This window comes from Dreissena polymorpha, chromosome 1 (genome assembly GCF_020536995.1).
Source record: "Dreissena polymorpha isolate Duluth1 chromosome 1, UMN_Dpol_1.0, whole genome shotgun sequence".
NCBI lineage: Eukaryota > Metazoa > Mollusca > Bivalvia > Myida > Dreissenidae > Dreissena > Dreissena polymorpha.
In genome coordinates this window covers 203167011-203189262 of record NC_068355.1, presented here as the reverse complement: position 1 = coordinate 203189262, position 22252 = coordinate 203167011, and the positions used below count along the sequence as shown (strand labels likewise).

Genomic DNA, 22252 nt, shown 5'->3' with positions numbered 1-22252 from the left:
CCTGACCCATTAAAGTGAGTGCATCACACAGTAAAGTTTTTGCTTCTTGATTCGCCATAATTTGAGGCTTTAATACCTCTGCAAGACGGATAATGGGTGTCATACCCGAGGCTACCAAATTTTGGGTTTGTACAATGCTTCTATCTTGCGTCTGAGTGCGTTTATTCAGAATTTTCCATATTTCATTATTAACCAATGGAGGGCAAGCCATTTCACAATTCTCAGGAACAGAGTACTTTGAAATTAAAGAATCTGTTTCACACTGTGTTGTGCAAGCAACATTTATTACTTTCGCCAAAGATGGTGATATTGGTTTGCCCTTATCTGGGGCTTTAAGACGGGGCAATTCCCAAGTGTCACATTCAGCCTCATCATCATCAAATAGTGCACTTGACATGTCAATGTTAGTACGTTTTCTTTGTTTTATTACATCATCAGTGTCAGAAATCTGATCTGCATCTACTTCGATTGTCATTCTTGGTAAATTTTCAAGAGAAGTTCCAAACAGAGATGTAATGTCATCATCATCAGCATATTGTGGTTCTGTACTAGGAATACCAAGTAACTCTCTAAGACTCTTTATGTCATTTTCTGATAGTTTAGACAAATCCAATGCAGGTGTCTGCTTATTACAACCTACTTGTGAAACTGAAAGTTCATTGTTATTCTTATCTGAACCAGATTGCTTCTTTTTTGTTACTTTCGAAACATTACTTTTACTTGTTTTGTCTTTAGAATTACTTTTGTCTTTAGAACTAATTTGCGCTTTCTCCTTCGGAGTGGCCTTTTCTTTTGCATTTAGTTTCTCATTAAACGTTTCTTCATCAGAGAAACCATAAAACGAGTCCTCCGACTCCTCTGGATGCAACGAAACTTCGTCTCGTTTAGAGCCCATTTTCCCAACTTTAAATGTCAATAAATTGGCAAAAACACTATAACACTGAGATTAATCAATGCTAATATAAACTGGGACTACGTCCTCAGTTGGCTCCACAATATATTGATGTACAAATTGTTTATTTTGTCTCACCTTGTTCGTCGAACGCCAGAACATAAAATGAAAAATGTGCTTAGTGCTTCCGGTGTACTCGATTGGGAGTACTTCGGGTAGACTCGATTTTCTCGTTGTACTGGCGAATTAATCGATTAGTTCGAACGACTCCGAACATAATGCTATTGTATACATGTGAAGCCGAAGGCATTTACGAAAAATAATGTACATTTTTAGTCCAATCTTCATGAAATCTATTCAGAAAATTTGCACTAATTTGTTATCTGTGGAGTTTAAAACTGGATATTGAGAATTCAAATATAAGGTCATTAAGTCAAATTAAAGTTTGTTAACACTATGAGTCACATTGTAAGTCGAATCTTCATGAAAATTGTTCTAATGTTATTCTGCGTATATCAATTTAAGGTTATAATATGGACATATTTGTTATGTATTGTTAATGTTTTCAATGTATCAAAATGCTGTCCTTATAATTTGCCTAGCATTGAAATATGTATGTTTCATATACTTATTTTTTATGCCCCATGTAGGATGGCATATAGCAGTTGAACTGTCCATCAGTCAGTATATCAGTGATGGTAGTTCAAGGTCAAAGGTCATTTTTTTATATTTCAAAGCACGCAGTAGGGGGCATTGTGTTTCTGAGGAACACATCTCTTGTTTCTTCTGAAGTTCACCTTGTCAGAATAGTTCAGTTCCTTGGGATCTCAGATGAGCGTCTTAGGGCCAATTGTTTACGACCACTTGTGTCTTCATTGTGAATTGGAGTAAAACATTTACAGTTAGAGTTACTCTAATCACATTGAGTATTCTCATTTTGTGCGAGATTTCAAATCAGCCAATTATAAAGCATCTTTTATTGCACTCGTTCAATCTAAATTCGTGTCTCTTGTACTGTGTGGTAGAGTATTGGATATTTTGGCTTAAAATGAATGTGACATGAATTGGAAAAGAAATTTATGTTACACACAATAGAGACAACAGATTTGTCAAGGTTAGTTATTCTTGAATTGCGATGTGCGAGCTTTGCCATAAACACATCAATTATTGAATGCACAATCTTTTTGCTCTTGTTTCTCATTACAATTAAGTTGATACCTTTCAAATAAAAAAGTACTATGAACTTTTATGTACTAGGTTACTGGGGTATTTTTGGTTTCCTTATGAACTATTATTAAACTACTTATGAAGAGTGTTGTGAAACTGATAGCTATGTTCTATGAAGCATTATTAAGAGCACTGGAAAGTAATTTCCAGACTGGCCGAGAAGTAATTTGTTTTGGCATTCTTATCCCTGATGAAACTCATTTGTAAAAAAGTTATAAAAGATACTTTCTATGGGTGCCAGCAAAATAGTTTTGTAATATTGAAATCGCTTTGAAATAAAACTACATAACATTTAGTTGTGTACATTTGCACTATTCATAATTACTGTTGTAAAGGTTTCTAATCAGTTTGATGTTTGTGAGACCCTGATTTTGAGTTTAGCTTGAAAAATGTGTATATATGAGTAAAAATGGTATAGTTATCCCACACTTTTTGGAGAAAAAGAGTGGATTTTGTGGTTATCTCCGTCTTCCGTCCGTCCGTCTGTCCTGGCCACTATCTCCTCCTACACTATAAGCACTAGAACCTTGAAACTTACACACATGAAAGCTATGAGCATATGTGCGACCCTGCACTATTTGGAATTTTGATCTGACCCTTGGGTCAAAAGTTATGGGGGTTGGGGTGGGGCCAGGTCAGAGATTTTTACTCATTTTAATGCTTCCCGGTTGGGTGGCATATAGCAGTTGAAATGTCCGTCAGTCAGTATGTCAGTATGTGTGTATGTCAGTCTGTCCGTCCGAAAAAAACTTTAACGTTGGCCATAACTTTTGCATTATTGAAGATGGAAACTTAATATTTTGCATGCATATGTATCTCATGAAGCTGCACATTTTGAGTGGTGGAAGTTCAAGGTCAAGGTCATCCTTCAAGGTCAAAGGTCAAACAACATTTTTTTTAAAGGGGCGTTCTCATAAAGCTGCACATTTTGAATGTTGGCAGTTCAAGGTCAAGGTCATCCTTCAAGGTCAAAGGTCAAACAAAAAATAAAAATCAAAGAGGCGCAATAGGGGGCATTGTGTTTCTGACAAACACATCTCCTGTTTTAGGTTATTTTACTATAATTTCTTCATTTCTACACCGATTCACTTCAAATTGATACTGAACCTCTCTTATGACAATACGGTCAATCTCAACTATGCATGGCCCCATTACCAACCCAGGGGCGCCCCACCCACATAGGCCACGCCCACCCAAAATTGCCTTTTACTAAAATTTCTTCATTTCTACACCGATTCACTTCAAATTCATACTGAACCTCTCTTATGACAATATGGTCAATCTCAGCTAGGCATGTCCCAATTATAGCAACCCTGGAGCGCCCCGCCCACATAGGCCACGCCCACCCAAAATTGCCTTTTACTATAATTTCTTCATTTCTACACCGATTCACTTTAAATTGATACTGAACCTCTTTTATGACAATGCGGTCAATCTCAACTATGCATTGCCCCATTACCAACCCGGGGGCGCCACTCCCACATAGGCCACGCCCACCCAAAATTGCCCTTTACTATAATTTCTTCATTTCTACACCGATTCACTTCTAATTGATACTGAACTTCTCTTATGACAATACATTAACTCTCAACTATGCATGGCCCCATTAACAACCCTGGGTCAAACATGCGGCATGGGGATACGCGTAGGCCTCTGCCGCGCCATTTCTAGTTTTTCTTAACACTTTTGTCAGTAGTTTTATGTTAATAGGAAATGATGTGCTTGATTAACTATTTATAAGCCTTGTGTATGAACTAAAATACTGTTTATAAGAGAATGTTCCTTTTATTTTAATGTGAGAATAAATGGAAACATTCAAAACCATCATAAATGGTTAAACCGATTATTCTTTCATAGATCTTTCAAACATAAAAATCAGTATTGCTTCAACAATTTCAGCAGAAAACACAGCAAACAATATTTAGAGAAATAATATGCCTTTAAGTATTTCTCAGCTCAAATCAGCGTTTATGGATTTTTAAGCAATGATTTTTGTAGACGTGACTGTTATATTTTGAGTAGTTTGCAATTAGATAGCCTTTCACAGGGATTTCCTTTAAGTAGGGGTTTGGAAAACTACTTCTACAAATGCATGGTTGAATTGTATATCTACAATCAAAGTGCTGAAGGCACTGTAGGTGTTCACTGTTGTATAAGTTTAGACGCAACTCAGTTTTAAAAATTATGTTATAGCTTTTTATATTGCAAGTTTTAAATGAACACAACCCATTCAAATTTATAAAAAATGTGTCTTAAAGCACTGGCCCAGATGTGTTTTTTTAAATCATTAATTTAAAATACAATTTAAGCTTCATGTGGGAAAACATGGCTTAATGCATATGCATTAATTGTCATCCCAGTACCAGAGACACTCTTTAAACAAAAAACATTATAAAATCAGAAATATCGTCCTTGATTAGCTTGTGCAAATTGAACAGGCTAATCAGTGTGCACAGACTAATCTTTTTTTACATGCCTAAGACACTTTAAAAAAACAACTTGAAACATACTTGTTCGGTGACTTTTTTGCATATTTTTAAGGTAATACGTGATGTACCTTTGTATGTTTTTAATTTGTGTTTAGATTTTTTATTTCTATTGTACAAAGCCATTGAATATGTTATATACGTAGGAATAGGCGTTCTCTGCTAGGAGAAGGGCATTTGTCGTCTGCATTATTTAACTGCAACAGGCAGTGGTTGTCTTTCCATAGCGTTTTTAAGCCTTCTAAGCGCATACAGATTTGTAAAATATGCTCTGTAAAATTAGCTGAGCTAACGCCCACACTAAAACTGGTGTGCCATGCATTTAAATATGTCAATATATCTGAAACCATGTTAACTTATATAAACAGAAATGTATAAAAGTTAGGGCTGCAACAATATACCGGTATATTGGTATATATTGCAATACCCAATCCGCATTATTGTATTGCGATACGATTTTCATCATACCGGTACGAAAATTTTACAAAACTTCATTCACATTTTGTCCAGAAAAGCCATCCGAAATAATGATAACAAGGTAAACAAAACAAAGCAGTGTAAATATTTTTTTTCGTAAAAATAGCATTCTGAAAAGTATATTATACGGAGTAGCGTTGTTACATCGGAGCATTCGTTCGATGCTTTTGAACAGATTATCGTTGAATTAATTGGGCACAGCTGTAAATGTTTTTGATTCTGAATTGAGCATTATTAAATTTGTAATCCAAATTTCGGAAATACGCTTCAAAATTTTAATGCTAATGCGACAATAAAAAATTATAGCATCAAATAAAAAGTGCTTTATCCTTTGCCTCAATAAAAAGCACGCGAAAATTATACAGACATGTAGAACGTTGCATGGAAAGTATGGGTGTATTTTGTGTTGTATAAAACAGGAACATCACGTCAGATGAATTAAGCGTGTTCAGTGGAAAAAATGCCCCGGTTGGACGTTTTTTCATCACATCTTTAAATAGTAACAAATGCCAAAATGAATTTGATACTTAATAAAAGTTGCAAATGTTTGTGTTTCTTGTTATTCTTGAGCACATTTACCGGTATAGTAAATATTTACCAAAATTTGCTTTAAAACTGGAATATACGGGATTATCAGGTAATTGGCAAGTTATAATTTTGGTACAAGTTAGCAATATATTGCGATATATTGCAATACGGGTTTTTGAACTGACAATATATTGCAATACCGATTTTTGCGTATTGTTGCAGCACTAATAAAAGTCCATAAACTTTCCAAGTAAACGAATATTTCGTACAATATTTCGAAAAATAAAGTTAACACATTAACGCTGGCAGCCATTCTTCCGTTTGCTCGTAAATGTTCGGATATCATGGTGGGAAATTAACCTGGAATATATTGTCACAATTTTTTTTTAATGAGCATTGTGTTATTTTTTTTGGAAACATTCCATTGGTAATTTTAATGCCCTATTTGGGTAAAAATATAAACTTCTTTTTTATTAGGAATTCAAACAGAAAAACACACTAATATAGAGAGCTTTTTCATTGCATTATTGATCGGTTGTTGTTTTTTCACTGGATTATTGATGGGTGGAGTCAAGGTTACAGGTACTTAATAAACTAGAAAATATGGATGTAAGCCATTCCGCACATCTTGATACTGCGGTAGAATGTGAATAATTATTAAATTGTGGCCTGTTCTGAGATTTTTGGTCGAAACGGGTTACATGGACAATATTGAGTTATTCACATTTTCAGACATCTCCATATACAGTCTAACCTGCACATCCGACCACTTGCATTTAGCGACCCACCTCGCTAAACGACCGTTATTAATTCCTCCCAAGCTAAAATCAATTAAAAATGGCTTTACTTAACGACCACCTTAAATCCGCAACCAACAACCATTGTTTTTCTTACAAATTAAGACTCGTTACGACAGTAAGCGACCATTTTGCAGTCTTGCAGTGAAGTTGCTAAGCGATGGTGACACTCAACTAACAATGCAGGTGATAATCCGCTAATTGGCATCCACGCTTGCACGCTATTATCGGGAGCAAACTGTGGAAACTCGGCTGACATTAATTATTTGTGTACTTAAAGTTTGCAAATAATTGTTTTTATTACAATGACAATATTTACTCAAAGGTAAGTTTGTAACGGACAGCAGTATAAAAAGGGAGGTAAATAATTTTTCAAGCACTTGCAAAAGTACACAAACAGCGCAACATGTCTTCTACTAAACGAAAGTGTCTTACATTGGAAGAGCGGATGAAAGCACTAAAAATGCTTGAATCCGGGAGGAGCTGTAGGGCTGTAGCGACCGAGATGGGTGTTGGCAAGACACAAATGCAGTCGGTGATGAAAAGAAAACGAGAAATTATTGAAGAGTATGAAGGGGACGGTAATCTACAAACCAAGCTTCAGCAGAAAGCCACAGAATATGACGATCTAAATGACCTTGTTCACAAGTGGTTCTTAGATGCTACTGGGCGTCACGTGAACATATCAGGACCACTCCTGAAAGAACGGGCGCTCAAGTTCGCAGCAGAATTGGGGTTAGCGTCGTTCAAGGCATCAAATCGGTGGCTCGACTCATTCTTAAGACGCCATAACATTGTATTCAAAACACGGACGGGTGAGAGAGCGGAGGTGGATCCAGTCGTAGTGGATGACTGGAAAAAGCGTCTTCCAACAATCTGCAAAGGTTATCAACCGTGTGACATCTATAACATGGATGAAACAGGATTATTCTACAAACAAAGCACAAGGTAAGAAAAAAATTAAAACACGCTAATAATAAAACACATAAATAAATGAAAATGTAAATAAATAAATTATAATTTTATATTTCAAAATTACTTTTTTAATATTTTCAGTGCGACGTTCTTCAAGAAAGGCGAGACATGTGCCGGCGGGAAGATGGCGAAGGAGCGCATCACTGTGGGTTTATGTGCCTCGGTAAGAGATAAGCTGCCCCCAATCATCATCGGGAAATAAAAAAACCCGAGATGTTTTGGGTCAGTTACTCCCGACAAATTGCCGATACGGTATTACAACAACAAAAAGGCGTGGATGACGACCGGGATAATGGAAGACTGGCTGAAGTGGTTTGATCGGCGGATGCGACATGCCAGAAGACACGTCATATTATTCGTAGACAACGCACCATCACACCCTCGCATCACACTAACCAAGATCAAGCTACAGTTCCTTCCTCCAAACACAACATCAGTGATACAACCCATGGACCAAGGGATCATACAGACAATGAAGCTAAAGTACAGAAAACGTCAACTACAACACGTGATGATGGAGCTGGAAAGATCGTCGGCGACCACCGGACCTCAAATTCTGAAAGAGGTTAACATCCTACAAGCTATCTACTGGGTCATCAGCGCATGGAAGGAGACAACGACGAAATAAATGTATATTAATATATTAAATACAATTAAACAACAAACAACTTTTTTTTCTGTATATATTTCTATAAAAACGAACACTCAATATATATTTGAATGTATAATGTACATACTAAAGCCAGATACACATGCATGTACTGACATATGCTAATGTGTTGCATTAACAACGACCAACTGGTCTGACAGGTCAAACTGTACTCAGAGACCACCTCAGTTAAGAGACCACTTCCTAGATTCACCTTGGGTGGTCTCTGAAGGCAGGTTAGACTGTATGAATATCTTAAAAAATAATTATGACGCTGTTTTTTACTTGTGTGTATGTTTTATGAAATGTGGTACATGTATGTATTGAATAATAAATCGTGTATCTACAACAAACTTATTTGTGTCGTCACTCACCTATATGACAAATGCCACGTACGTACATGTATAAAGCACCACGCTCACTTTGGGATTAATCCAAACAAGTCGGTATGGATTGTTGTTTGCTTTTAATCGATTAAAAACACATTTTTTAAGAACGCAATTAACATCATCAGTACCTGCGTACAGTTATCACATGGTACATGTAAATGTATATGGTTTGTTTTATTTTTATGTGATTCTGTACACAATGCATACCATGTATATTTCGGCAATATAAAAACTCTTGGTAAATCGGAACTCTCTGAAAACCGGACGATCAGGCCGGTCCCGAGACTGTCCGGTTTACAGAGAGTCTACTGTATATATATAAACATGGTCAAAACATGATGTTGATTGTTATAAAATTATCTAGAAGTGCGACAAGTGAATACAAGCTACAGAGTTTGTTAATTCTTTTTAAACCATACTGTACTACTGTACATTATCATTGATCAGTAAATGAAATGTTAAAAAATACTACTTCTTTACAGAGGCCATTGCTGATGGTCATCTCATTAAAGGACATTCCATTTGTAATTCAGTGACGCACTAAACATAATCAAAGATACCCTTCCGGTAAATTGAATTCCTGTCAGGAAACTCCTTGATTATGTTTCTGTAAATTCAGATGTGTAAGCTACAATACACATGCCTGTCTTCTCAGTATTATCCATCCATTTTTTTCCAGTTTGCTCCAGCAATTCCAGTTTGAAATATATCTGACTAACCTTCGTAAAAGATTTGCTTCAGGAAGAATCATCTCTTCTGTTTTAACAAAGAGCATATCCAGCACAACAAAGAATGGCCACACTTAATTTTATAAGAATCAAGAGATTGAACTTTTTTTACAGTTGACCCCTTTTTTCATCGCAATTTCGCAAACAAGGGACTTATTAAGGATAAATGTATAAATATTTAGTCTACCGAAAGTTTGTTAGTGAAAGCAAATTAACTCTACTTTATGAATTTCTTCAAATGTTCTCTATAAGGTCCGTGCAATCACCAGACTTCTGTTTGGAGATTATTCAAACATAGCAACTAAGTTTTACGCTACGTTCGGTTTCATTCATCTTGTAGAACATGCGTAGATTTGATCTTTAGCATCTAAAAATATGTGAAATAGAAAAAACAACACTATCTTTTGGAGAGATAAATGTACCTATGCGATAAGCAAAGGACCTGTGCGACAATTCCCAGGCTTTTTATCCCCGGCCAGAGGCGGAGGGATATTGTTTTGGCGCTGTCCGTCCGTCCGTCTTACTATAGGCACTTTTGTGTCCGGAGCCATATCTTGGAAGTGCTTTGGCGGATTTCATTTAAACTTGGTATGAGTATATAATATATATGGAAAAGGAGATGATGCACGCCAAATGACATTGTACACCATCTGTTAATTACAGAGTTATGGCCCTTTGTATCTTGAAAAAATGCTTTTTTCAGTGTCAAATATAACCCTTTTGTGTCAAGAAGAATATGGGCGGGGGATATCAATTCAACAAATTTGCTTGTTAGTCTGTTTAGTTAACACTGTAATAACATTTTCCATACATAAAAATGCTCACCCTTCCAACTTTAAGAACCTAGTGGGACGAGGGATAGAAAGAGACAGTCACATGCTTGAGTACATTTCAACCCATGCGCATTGCATGCTTTTTTCACATAATAAACAGTGGAGCGATTCAGGGCCATCATGGCCCTCTTGTTTATACTGTATGAGGGAAAGGATCTGATATTGTAATAAAATTGGTTTATGTAAGAACCTGCTTAATATTATCATTATAATTCCATGTTCATAACATGTCATTTATTAGAGCAATTAAATATGTGGTGTTTTAAAAATTTGGTTTAAAGGTTTTATCTATACAGCTTCTATGGAACAGTTTAAACTCTAGTAATCAAAACACACATTACCCAATAGTCATGTGACAAGTATACATAGTTAGACTGTTAACCTCTATCATACAAGCGCCATTTGATGGTTAACTTGGTTGGTGTTCAGTTAGAAATTTCATATCACTTGTCTATGTTTAATAACATTGTGTGTGTGTGTGTATTGTAAACATATGCTTGGACATAACTATTTCAAGTTATTTCAGATTGTAAAATCTTGTTTGTTGAAAGTGATTTATCAAAATGGCGACATCTAGAATTTCTAAAAATTCTGATGTGGTTAAATATTATTATTGTACAATCTGCAAAAAAGAGCAGTCTGTAGAAATAGATGCAGATTTTTACTGTAAAAAATGTCTTAAATACTTCTGCAGAACATGTATTCACTCTCATAAACAGCATGGTTTGGGGTTTTATAAAAAATCTCCTTATGGAAAGGATAAAATAAGGAAGTGGCCACTTTCTAAGAAGATGGAGACTTCTCTTTTAATGTGCATCATACACAAGGGAGAAAAATTAACAATGTACTGCGCGGACCACAACCATCTGTGCTGCTCTAAATGTGTTGAGCTTAATCACAGGTAGCTTAAATTATTGCTTATTTTATATCAGTATAAATTATTGCTTTGTATAATTCAATTACCATCATCCATTTTAATTTGTTTGGATTATTGTAATATTAGTTATATAAGTATTTCCAAATCATTGCATGTGTACAATTTGTTGTTCAGGTTTAATTTGTTAATTTGTGTTTGTTAATAAATAACTCTTCAATGGTTCAAGTATATGGATTACAAGATATTGGCCATATTTCAGCAAAAAACATAGTGTAAAAAGTCCTTCTATGAAATGACTTAATTATAAACTCTTTCTTTGTTGTTTCAAGTCAAAATGGTAAATGCAATAATAATGATGGACCTAAAGCTGTGACAATCAACAGTTAATAAACAGTAAATTTCTCATAAATAATGTAATGACTCCCATGCGGCAATGCAAGCTTTGTTTCAGAAAAACCTTAATTCAACCTGCCTGTATAATGTCTGATGCATGTATTCCTTTACCCAATTTACATGTTTGAAGGATATGTAACACGTGGCGGCTGAATGTTTGAGCCTGCATTTTTTAACTCACTTGAGCTTATAACCTGCTCATTGTGAGCTTTTCTCAGCCTGATCTCTTTATGTTGATTGTTCGTTGTCTGTCCAACAATTAGCTAATAAAAACGTTAGAGGCGCCACATGTATTGATAATATTCATGGGACTTCAGGTAAGAACATAAATTGCCTCCATGATATTTCTGCAAAATTTGAAACTGGGCTATTTGAGATAAAAAAATGTAGGTCACATAGTCAAATCGAAAAAAAAACCAGTTTTTCAACTCTATACAACAAAAGCATTGTTCGCATTCATTCTTAAATGTGCCGAACTGTCGTACCTGACCAAAGTTATTAAAACATGTCCGATTGAAAATGCTTTGTTGTCGGTTCAAATGTCCAGTAAATAATTAAAGAGCAAAAGTTTCTTTATTTCATAGAATTAAAACATGAAACTAAAAGCGAGCTTGAATGAAATATGAGCAGTACAAATTACCTCGTTTTTATGTTAACAGTCATGAAATGGTACTGCACATGCACACCGAACAATTTCTCCTATGTGAGTAAATGTGTCAATAGGTTTTACTGTTAATCCAAAACACGTTCTGCAACAGTGTTACGCTTAATAGGGCTTTTTCATTGATTTTTATATCTTTGTGGTTGGTTTGTTGATATTTGTAGTTTAATTCTGAGTTTTCATATAATTTCCAGACCGGGAAATGTATGTCATTGAAATATTGTAAATACCTCGAATTGCTTTTTAAACTTAGTCTGTAAAATTATGTAATTGATAGCAACATGTGTTAAATTGTTTGAGGTACTTCGTTGAGTCCTTTCAAGTATAAAGGCGATGTTTTTGTGTAGAAATAATTTATTTGCATTCTTCAGTCATTGTGACACCTAACTATCAGCATCTGAAAACATTGGTGTTCACAGAAATGTGCATGCCAGTATACAATAACTGAATTTTCAATTGAACACTTGCATTGTCTTTAACTTCATTTTGGTTTAAATATTTTTCTTAAGACTACTGTGATTGTGTTGTGATTTGTTAGTGTTAATTGTTCAGTGCTGTGTATATTTTTCATTTCATTTTTATGCCTCTGGAGGAGGGCATATAGTGATCGCACTGTCCGTCTGTCTGTCCGACACTTTGCGTTTAGGTTTCGAAAAATGCTCATATGTAGCTTCAGATGTAACCTTCATATTTGGTATGCATGTGCAAATGGACAAGGCCTTTCCATACGCCTCAACATTTTGACCCCTGTGACCTTGACCTTGAACTTACAGGCTTTTTCCGCCCTATGCCACGGGTCTGAATTTTTTTACCCTTTAAATATATAAGTTGACCTGATCTGGTGTAGAAAATAGAAAGTATTGCATAATTATATTATCTGTTGCCTTGAATTTGTTTTAAGAACTGTAAAATATGTTAATGATTATTTAAGACTTTCCTTTTTTTCCTCAAAATCCGGCGCTTCCCGCGATTTTTTTCACCTCAAAAAGGCCAAGCCTTTTCCCCAAATTCAGATTAAAAAACCAGCACTAATCACACATGTTCATAATATTTTGTAAAATTTTAATAATAAGTTACAGTGCCCCAGATAATTATTTGGGAATTAGGGTTTTCACCCATTGATTTTGATAAATAGGGTGATTTCATTCTTGAAATAGGGTGAAATGAGATATAAAAATGCATACCATAAAACCAGTGCCGCTTTACTTCTGTTGAAGCTGCACACTTGTATTGATTCAATAAAACTGTTTCAACATTTACTTTAATAAACTGATGTTTCATAACATCTTATATCTTTGAAACTGTGCATAATATAAACGTTTAACTAAAAAATGATAACACGAATGAATCGGCACTTATGGGCTTTTGCTTTCTTGGTTCGAAAACGTTTGCGATCGACTGATATTTTGGCGCAACAATCGCGGACATCTTTCGACCCCTCTTAGACTTTTTATTTCGCACCGTAATAGAAGCTGAAAGTACAGACGCTTTACAAAGACATGCACAATGAACGACGGATTAAGTCAGATTTAAAACGTATGTATGTCGTCGTCAATAATTTGGTCGGACGCTTTATTTAACAATTAAAATCTAGACCGCAGAGTTTGGATAACTTTGACTTTTCCTGCTCCGTCATCCAGGCGCATGCTGAATGAAAGCGTCGCCGCATTACGATAATAATTCCAAAGAGAAAATACCGAAAATGAGCAAAGCATTTTCGATCGAAGCTATTGTATTGTACGCATCAAATTTGACGAATTTGCGTATAAGTAAAACCTTTTGCGTTTTAAATACGCATGATATTGTGTTTCTTTGCGTTTTTAAGCAATTTAATAGGGTGAAAGACGCAGATACGCAGCTTATCTGGGGCACTGAAGTTATCAAAATAGTCGTTATTTACCAGTTAACGGCTTCTTTGAAATATAAGAAACACTGTTTTAAATAATTTACATGCGATAATTTTTCCCAATTGAGCCAATTTTGCGATTAATTTTTTTCCCAAAATGGGGGTTTTCACGACGCGAAATTCCCAAAATTCCAGTGTGGCGTTTTCCCAAAATGGAGCGGAAAAAGCCTGACTTAGGGTCCGCGTTTAGGTTTCGAAATCTGCGTTTAGGTTTCGAAAAATGCTCATAACTTCTATCAAAGCGTTAATATGGTGACAGCTCTTGTTCTGATTAACATTATGGCAATAAATTTGAGTTGATGACGTGATGTATAGGTCTTATGAATCCCGGTCCGGTCGTACAATTTTTTTAAGTCAACAGGACCCAATGTCCTGTGACCTTTAAATACTTTTGGGAATGTCTGGTTTGTCCGATCTTCATTAAACTTTTTCAGAATATGTGTATGCCCCCCTTCGAAGAAGAGGGGGATTATTGTTTTGCACATGTCGGTCCGTCTGTCGGTCTTTCTGTCGGTCCGTCCACCAGATGGTTTCCGGATGATAACTCAAGAACGCTTAGGCCTAGGATCTAGAAACTTCATAGGTACATTGATTATGACTTGCGGATGACCCCTTTTGATTTTCAGGTCACTTGGTCAAAGGTCAAGGTCACAGTCACTCGAAATAGTAAAATGGTTTCCTGATAATAACTCAATAATGCTTAGGCCTAGGATCATGAAACTTAATAGGTACATTGATCATGACTGGCAGATGACCTCTATTGATTTTCAGGTCACTAGGTCAAAGGTCAAGGTCACAGTGACTCAAAACAATAAAATTGTTTCCGGATGATAACTCATGAATGCTTATGCCTAGGATCATGAAACTTCATAGGTACATTGATCATGACTAGCAGATGACCCCTATTACTTTTCAGGTCACTAGGTCAAAGGTCAAGGTTACTACTGCTACTGCTGCTGCTACTGCTACTGCTTCTACTACTTCTACTACTACTTCTACTGCTACTACTACTACTACTACTACTAAAACTAATACTACTATTACCCACCACCACCACCACCACCACCACCACCACCACCACCACCACCACCACCACCACCGATCACAGTGACAAAAAAGTATTCACACAATGGCTGCTACTACAACTTATAGCCCATATAGGGGGGCATGCATGTTTTACAAACAGCCCTTGTTACAGTATTTAACAATAAGTATGAATTATCATTCTTCATCTATTTATTAATGAAGCTTATACCAATATATGCAAGAAAGCCATTAGTGAAGAGGAATTAAGTTCTCATAATTTATAACCTTAAAAAAAATAAAAATATAATAGTAAAATAGACATATTAACGGCTTATGCAAAAAAATATTTTATTTTATACCTAGATTGCCATTTCATAAGAATTATTATGCCCCCCTTCGAAGAAGAGGGGGTATATTGCTTTGCTCATGTCGGTCTGTCGGTCCGTCTGTCGGTCCGTCCACCAGGTGGTTTCCGGATGATAACTCAAGAACGCTTGGACCTAGGATCATGAAACTTCATAGCTCTATTAATCATGACTCGCAGATCACCCCTATTGATTTTGAGGTCACTAGGTTGAAGGTCAAGGTCACGATAATCCGAAATAGTAAAATGGTTTCCGGATGATAACTCAGGAGCGCTAAGGCCTAGGATCATGAAACTTGATAGGTAGATTAATCATGACTCGCAGATGACCCCTATTGATTTTCAGGTCACTAGGTCAAAGGTCAAGGTCACGGTGACCCAAAATAGTAAAATGGTTTCCGGATGATAACTCAAGAACGCTTAGGCCTAGGATCATGAAACTTGATAGGTAGAGTGATCATGACTTGCAGATGACCCCTATTGATTTTCAGGTCACTAGGTCAAAGGTCAAGGTCACAGTGACCCGAAATAGTAAAATGGTTTCCGGATGATTACTCAAGAACGCTTATGCCTCGGATCATGAAACTTCGTAGGTAGATTCATAATGGCTGGCAGATGACCCCTATTAATTTTCAGGTCACTAGGTCAAAGGTCAAGGTCACGGTGACCCAAAATAGTAAAATGGTTTCCGGATCATAACTCAAGAACGCTTATGCCTAGGATCATGAAACTTCATAGGTACATTGATCATGACTCGCAGATGACCCCTATTGATTTTCAGGTCACAAGGTCAGAGGTCAAGGTCATGGAGACCCGAAATAGTAAAATGGTTTCCGGATGATAACTCAAGAACGCTTATGCCTAGGATCATGAAACTTGATAGGTAGATTGATCGTGACTCGCAGTTGACCCCTATTTATTTTCAGGTCCCTTTATTAAAGGTCAAGGTCACAGTGACCTGAAATAGTAAAATGGTTTCCTGATGATAACTCAAGAATGCTAATGGCTACAATCATAAAACTTCATAGGCACATTGATCATGACTCGCAGATGACCCCTATTGATTTTCAGGTCATTAGGTCAAAGGTCAAGTTCACAGTGACTCGAAATAGTAAAATGGTTTCTGGATGATAACTCAAGAATGCTTACGCCTAGGATCATGAATTTTCATAGGAACATTGATCATGACTGGCAGATGACCTCTATTGATTTTCAGGTCACTAGGTCAAAGGTCAAGGTCACAGTGACTCGAAACAGTAAAATGGTTTCAGGATGAAAACTCAAGAATGCTTATGCCTAGGATCATGAAACTTCATAGGTACATTGATCATGACTAGCAGATGACCCCTATTGATTTTCAGGTCACTAGGTCAAAGGTCAAGGTCACAGTGACTCGAAACAGTAAAATGGTTTTCTGATAATAACTCAAGAATAATTAGGCCTAGGATCATGAAACTTCATAGGTACATTGATCATGACTGGCAGATGACCCCTATTGATTTTCAGGTCACTAGGTCAAAGGTCAAGGTCACAGTGACAAAAAACGTATACACACAATGGCTGCCACTACAACTGACAGCCCATATGGGGGGCATGCATGTTTTACAAACAGCCCTTGTTACTGTATGTGCTTACATTGTGTTAACAAAATTGTCAAATGCCTTTAAATTTGAATTTTAATTAAAATAATTAAGGTGTAAGTGTTAATGACTTGCATATCACTTACTGTCTCCCGTGTGGTTGTTTTTTTCAGACAATGCTTACAAGTGACTCCATTACCTCAGGCTGCCACAGGGAGGCCAACAGAATTCAAGAACCTGTCTGTCAGAACGGAAAATACCCTTGCCCAAATGAAAGAGTTTCAGACATATCAGGAGGACAGAGTGAAGTCTTTAAAGATTGCATACAATGAACATGAGAGGCATATTGTGGATGGTATGCGTCTGAATATATATCCTTTTTACTCCAATGTGAAACCAGCGTTGTGAATAAAACACATGAACATTTGCAATACACAGTCAGTGAAATGCGTGAGAAAATCAAATATTGTTTAGCAGATTTTGAGAAAAGCACTGTTAAGGAAAACAAAGAAGAGCTGACCCTGAAGAAAGCTCCTCTCATGAGTGTGAGATACAGATGCATCTGGCTTCACAATGAATTGTTCCATCTCCATATAGCCATACAGAAAGTACAGTATAGACCTGAACTCTCTTTTATTGCAATTAAAAAATGTCTGGAAAAAATGCAACAGTCGGATACATTTTTAGAAGAGAACTCTCCAAACCATGTGTTCACTGTGAATGGGAAGTCTGTGCACAATGTGAAAATGCCAAGTGATTCACACACATGCTGGATTGCAGCGATATGTGCTCTCAAAGATGGGCAGGTACTGGTTGCAGACCAGCAAAATTATAAAGTCAAGCTGCTGAACAGGCAGTACCAGGTGGTGAGTCACTGGGATGTGGTTGCAAGGCCACGGGACATGTGTCTCATCACACCCAGTGAGGTTGCAGTGGCTGTGGATGATAGAGTTAACACACATGAGGTCCAGTTTATCACAGTCAACCAGAGTCAGCTTACTCCAGGGAGGAAGTTTCAGTTACAACATTGCTGTTATGTAATTGCCCACCTTATGGGTGACCTGTTCATCACCTCTGGTACTGCACTGTTCAAGTACTCACCCAGTGGCAAACAGGTCTGCAGACTCTATGAGACCATAGACGATGCAGGTAAGAATCATAATGGATTCATCCTGATATCATTTGTATGATGTTCAGAGGTTTTCTAGCCATTTTTGGAAAAGGAGTCTGGTCTAATTGGGAATTTTTAAATCGATAAAATGGCAAATTTGGAATTTTGTATCGACTAAATGGACTGAATCGGGAATTTTTAATCAACAAATATTGACACATCATGCCTTTTTTGTATTTTGACTGTCGCTACATGACATCTGTAAATAGAAACTGAATTTCTGGGAAAGAGGCACTTTCTGACTGTCTTCATTTTTGTGGCTGTCATATTACTGTACAGTGCAATATATTTTATAAATACCGATAAAATAATAAAAAATCATATAAAATGGATACTCTTTAAATTGCTGTAGCTTGATTTTAAGAAGTTTTCAAATATATGTATGTAGTTATTAAGATTCATTTTAACATCTTGCTTGTGTTAATGGTTTAGTGAACAACTAGATAGAAAAGCGTCAATATTGTTGTTTGAAATATAATTGTTCATGTTATAAATAACACTTTTAAAACACAAATAAAGTCGTAACACTGTACATGTATGAAATATGTCTGCTTGTGTCAATTTCACTCATTTCAGTACATTGCTTTCACATGTATACATGACTGTGTTGGAAATCTATTATTGTTGCATATAATAACATTCATTAAATACACGTGTTGATTGAACTGTGCATTTGTTTCCGTATGTGTAATTGTTTCCAATCTGTGTAATTTTTCTACACTTCATTTCTAACTCACCAGTCGCATTTCAACTTGTCAAACGTATACACGATAACACTGCTACTGAAGTTTATTGTCACATTTAACTATTGAATTATTGGAATGTATGCATATATTTTAGATGTGGGAAGGCCTATTTTTAGCGAAAAATGCGTAATACAATATGACTGCAGTATGTTTAATATTATTTGACATGTACAATTATTAAATATGATCTTGATGTTACTCTGCTTTGCAGTATCCAGGTGTGCTGTGAGTCCCACAGGAGACAAGCTGTACATCGCTAACTACTCCCAGCACAAGCTCCTCACCCTGGCCATGGATGGAACACTCCTGACTACATTGACAGACCCAAAACTAGAAGGCCCACTGGGTCTACATGTGACCCCTGCAGGCCAGGTGCTGGTCTGTGGATACCTGTCCTCCACTATACTACAGGTGGACTGGGAGGGAAAGAGTAAGCTGGCTACGCTGGCTACTCAGGAGGATGGAGTGAGGTACCCAAGGTCAGTCTGCTACAGCAGCACAACATCCTCCATCATTGTAGGACAGGATGACAGCAACAACATCCTGGTGTTCAGAGTGGAATAGTGTGTACATGTATGTATAAGTTGTTGTTATTAGCGATGAATGTTTCAATCAGTAAGAGTTGTTGAGCATTCACAAATTGTAGTGTGTAATATTACTATACAGCATTGTGTGTGTAGCTGCAGATGCAAATAATGTGTGTACACATATTGTTACTTTCTTATACAATGTTAAGTATCTCTTATTGAACATTAAAACTAGTACATATTATGTTATGTTATCGTAACATTAAGTGTGTCATGATGATCCTAAAATTTAGTTCTTGTAAACTTTGCATGAAAAAAACAAAGCATTTCAACTGAAAATTTAATATTTGAACATAGAAGCACATGTACATAGCAACTGAGGCTATTTTTAGACTTTCATTTCTATAAACACCAAGCCAGGTAACAAATATATATGGATGAATACTTTTTATAAAATATGAAATAGTTTTAGTAATCTTTGGAGGAATATACATGTATATTGATTTTTTTGAGTAATAATTATAGAATGTTGACACATGATGTGAGATTTATTAATTTGCCTTTTTAATGCTTTTGAGCATTTGTTATTGATTTTAATTACATTTATATAAATGTGTGTGAGTCCTAAATATACATACAAGATAACAATCAATCTATTCTGCTGCTCCAGTTGCTGCTGAGTTAGGACATCGATGCTGAGGATGTGGTGGACAAGAATGACCTGAAGACTCAGAAAGTAAAATAGATGCTTAAATTGTCAGGCGTTTTCTTGGCCATTTTGGGGGAAAATGCTTTTTTTGGATTGGGATTTATTTCGCATGAAAAATCAATTTATTTGGGAAAATATAATTTTGTATAACTCTTTCTAATACTTCAAATTATAATAATAAAATCATATAATGATACAAATGTAGTTCTATACTTTTTTTTAGATCTAATTGAAACATAATTGAGATATAATAATCATGAAGCACTTATCTAAAAAAATAACGCTTTGGGTATGGTTCCGTTTAACCAACCCATAAATATGCCTGGAAAAGGCCTGCTTGTGTATTTCCTATGTATTAAGAATGCACAAAAAATGAGGTGGGAAAGAACAGTATGCATTGACATAAGGTAAAATATCCTCTTGAATTGTTTGTATATTGTACAATCATTTATATTCGTGGATTTCTCAGTTTGGAAAAAAAAGAGGAATTTGTCAGTTATTTTCTCACATGTTTGTGTTAAATTTGTTGATCACTCAACTCTTAAAATCAACAAAACATAATGTCCCACGAATATTAATGATTTGATAATGTACCTGTGTATTAAGAATGCTAAAGATGAAGTTGACAAGATTATATGATTACACATAAGGTAAAATGCCGTCTTTTCTTGTGTATATCCTGTTTACAGCACTACTTCATTTACTTGAGGATCAATAACTCAAACCCTTCTTCAGCTGGATGATTTCCAACTTACCAATACAGAAACCTCAGTAACTCAACACCTCGAGAATTTCTGTCATCCTCATAAGGCCTTGAGTTTTTATATAGTTGTGAGATATTTAATTAAGCTTATAAATATGATTCCATGGAATGCATTTGTTCTCAATAAGAAGGACCCCGGCCTCATTCCCAGCACAGTGTAATAAAAGCTTTAGAGTTAGTTTTCATGCATGCAATGGCAACAATGTAAGGATGCATGGGAAAACAGGACTTAATGCATGTGTGTAAAGTGTTGTCCCAGATTAGCCTGCGCAGTTTTGCATAGACAAATCAGGGACAACACATTTCCCTTTTATGGATTTTTTAATTTAAATGAAGTTTCTTCTAAATCAAAATTCCATCTATGCAGATATTCCATGATAAGCCTGTATGGCTGCACATGCTGATCTAGGAAGACACTTAGGGCAACATTTATTAAGCCCTGTTTTCTCAGAGCAAGACAGTCTACAATCTGTTACAGAGTTGTACAAGGTGATATAATGAGAGCATTGTTTTTGGAAAATGGGGCTTAATGCATTGTTAGTGCAATCCACTGGTAAGCCTTAGTAGTGTGCACACAGACTAATCAAGTATGATAGTTCAGCTTTTAGGAAATTTTCGTTTAAAGGGATTTCTTCTGAACAAAAATCAAGTCTTGATGGAAAGCATCGTCTCAGGTAAGCCTGTGAGGACTGCACGGGCTAATTTGGGACAATATACACATGCATTAAGCCCAGTTTTGCCAGAACAGGGCTTAAGTTAAGTCTGCTTCAAATCTGTTGTAGAGGAATATTTATAAATTCTGATAAGAACAAATATGAGACAATGATGTACATGTACATGCAAATTAAAAACAATTGTTTAACAATACTTATCTTAGGAATGTATGAGATTTTTATTACTTACTGTAAATGGGTAGTCAAGCTAGTAAACATAGTCTTATTAGATTGTGAAATCTTAATTTATTTTAATAAAAAAAGAAGAAAAAAATGCAAGAATACAATAAAAAAACGTATGTTGAGAAACTATTGATGTATAGTAGAAATAAATTAAATAAAGCATTGCAAACACTTTATTAACTGTAAAAACGTTATTATTTGTGGGACATTAATTATCGTTGAATTTGTGGGTTAACTGATGCATGAATTCAATTCAAACACATAACACCAGAATCAGAAATCCAGGAATTTACCTGTCCACAAAAAAGTAATTTTTTGAAAACTCCAAAATGTTATGTCAACATATATCTGATTGATGGGGACCAAATTTTTGTGTCAGTCAGCACGTTTTTATGCCCCCCTTTGAAGAAGAGGGGGTATATTGTTTTGCAAATGTCAGTCGGTCTGTAGGTCCGTCGGTCGGTCCGCCCACCAGATGGTTTCCGGATGATAACTCAAGAACGCTTAGGCCTAGGATAATGAAACTACATAGGTACGTTGATCATGACTGGCAGATGACCCCTATTGATTTTCAGGTAACTAGGTCAAAGGTCAAGGTCACAGTGACTCGAAATAGTAAAATGGTTTCCTGATGATAACTCAAGAATGCTTA

General features: G+C 36.0%; 2 protein-coding genes across 2 annotated transcripts in view; both read left to right on the top strand.

The window, feature by feature from the left end:
- Nucleotides 1-6912: 6912 nt before the first annotated feature.
- On the top strand, nt 6913-8010 carry LOC127865945 (tigger transposable element-derived protein 4-like). Its single transcript, XM_052406111.1, has 3 exons — nt 6913-7355; nt 7464-7545; nt 7654-8010. The coding sequence occupies exons 1-3, from the start codon at nt 6913-6915 to the stop codon at nt 8008-8010; spliced, it is 882 nt and encodes a 293-aa protein (XP_052262071.1).
- Nucleotides 8011-10402: 2392 nt separating this feature from the next.
- The window catches only part of LOC127864687 (uncharacterized), a 192174-nt gene continuing 180324 nt past the window's right edge, over nt 10403-22252 (top strand). The window contains exons 1-4 of the mRNA XM_052404588.1: nt 10403-10882; nt 16962-17937; nt 18917-19278; nt 19903-19968. Coding sequence (XP_052260548.1) covers nt 17235-17937; nt 18917-19269 — 1056 coding nt within the window. The 5' untranslated portion in view covers nt 10403-10882; nt 16962-17234 and the 3' untranslated portion in view covers nt 19270-19278; nt 19903-19968. The remainder of the gene's footprint in view (nt 10883-16961; nt 17938-18916; nt 19279-19902; nt 19969-22252) is intronic.

Coding starts and splice junctions, on each gene's coding strand:
- LOC127865945 (XM_052406111.1), top strand. CDS start 6,913: ATGGGTGTTGGCAAGACACAAATGCAGTCGGTGATGAAAAGAAAACGA. Junction 7,356..7,463: donor TTCTACAAACAAAGCACAAG/GTAAGAAAAAAA, acceptor TAATATTTTCAG/TGCGACGTTCTTCAAGAAAG. Junction 7,546..7,653: donor CTGTGGGTTTATGTGCCTCG/GTAAGAGATAAG, acceptor AACAACAAAAAG/GCGTGGATGACGACCGGGAT.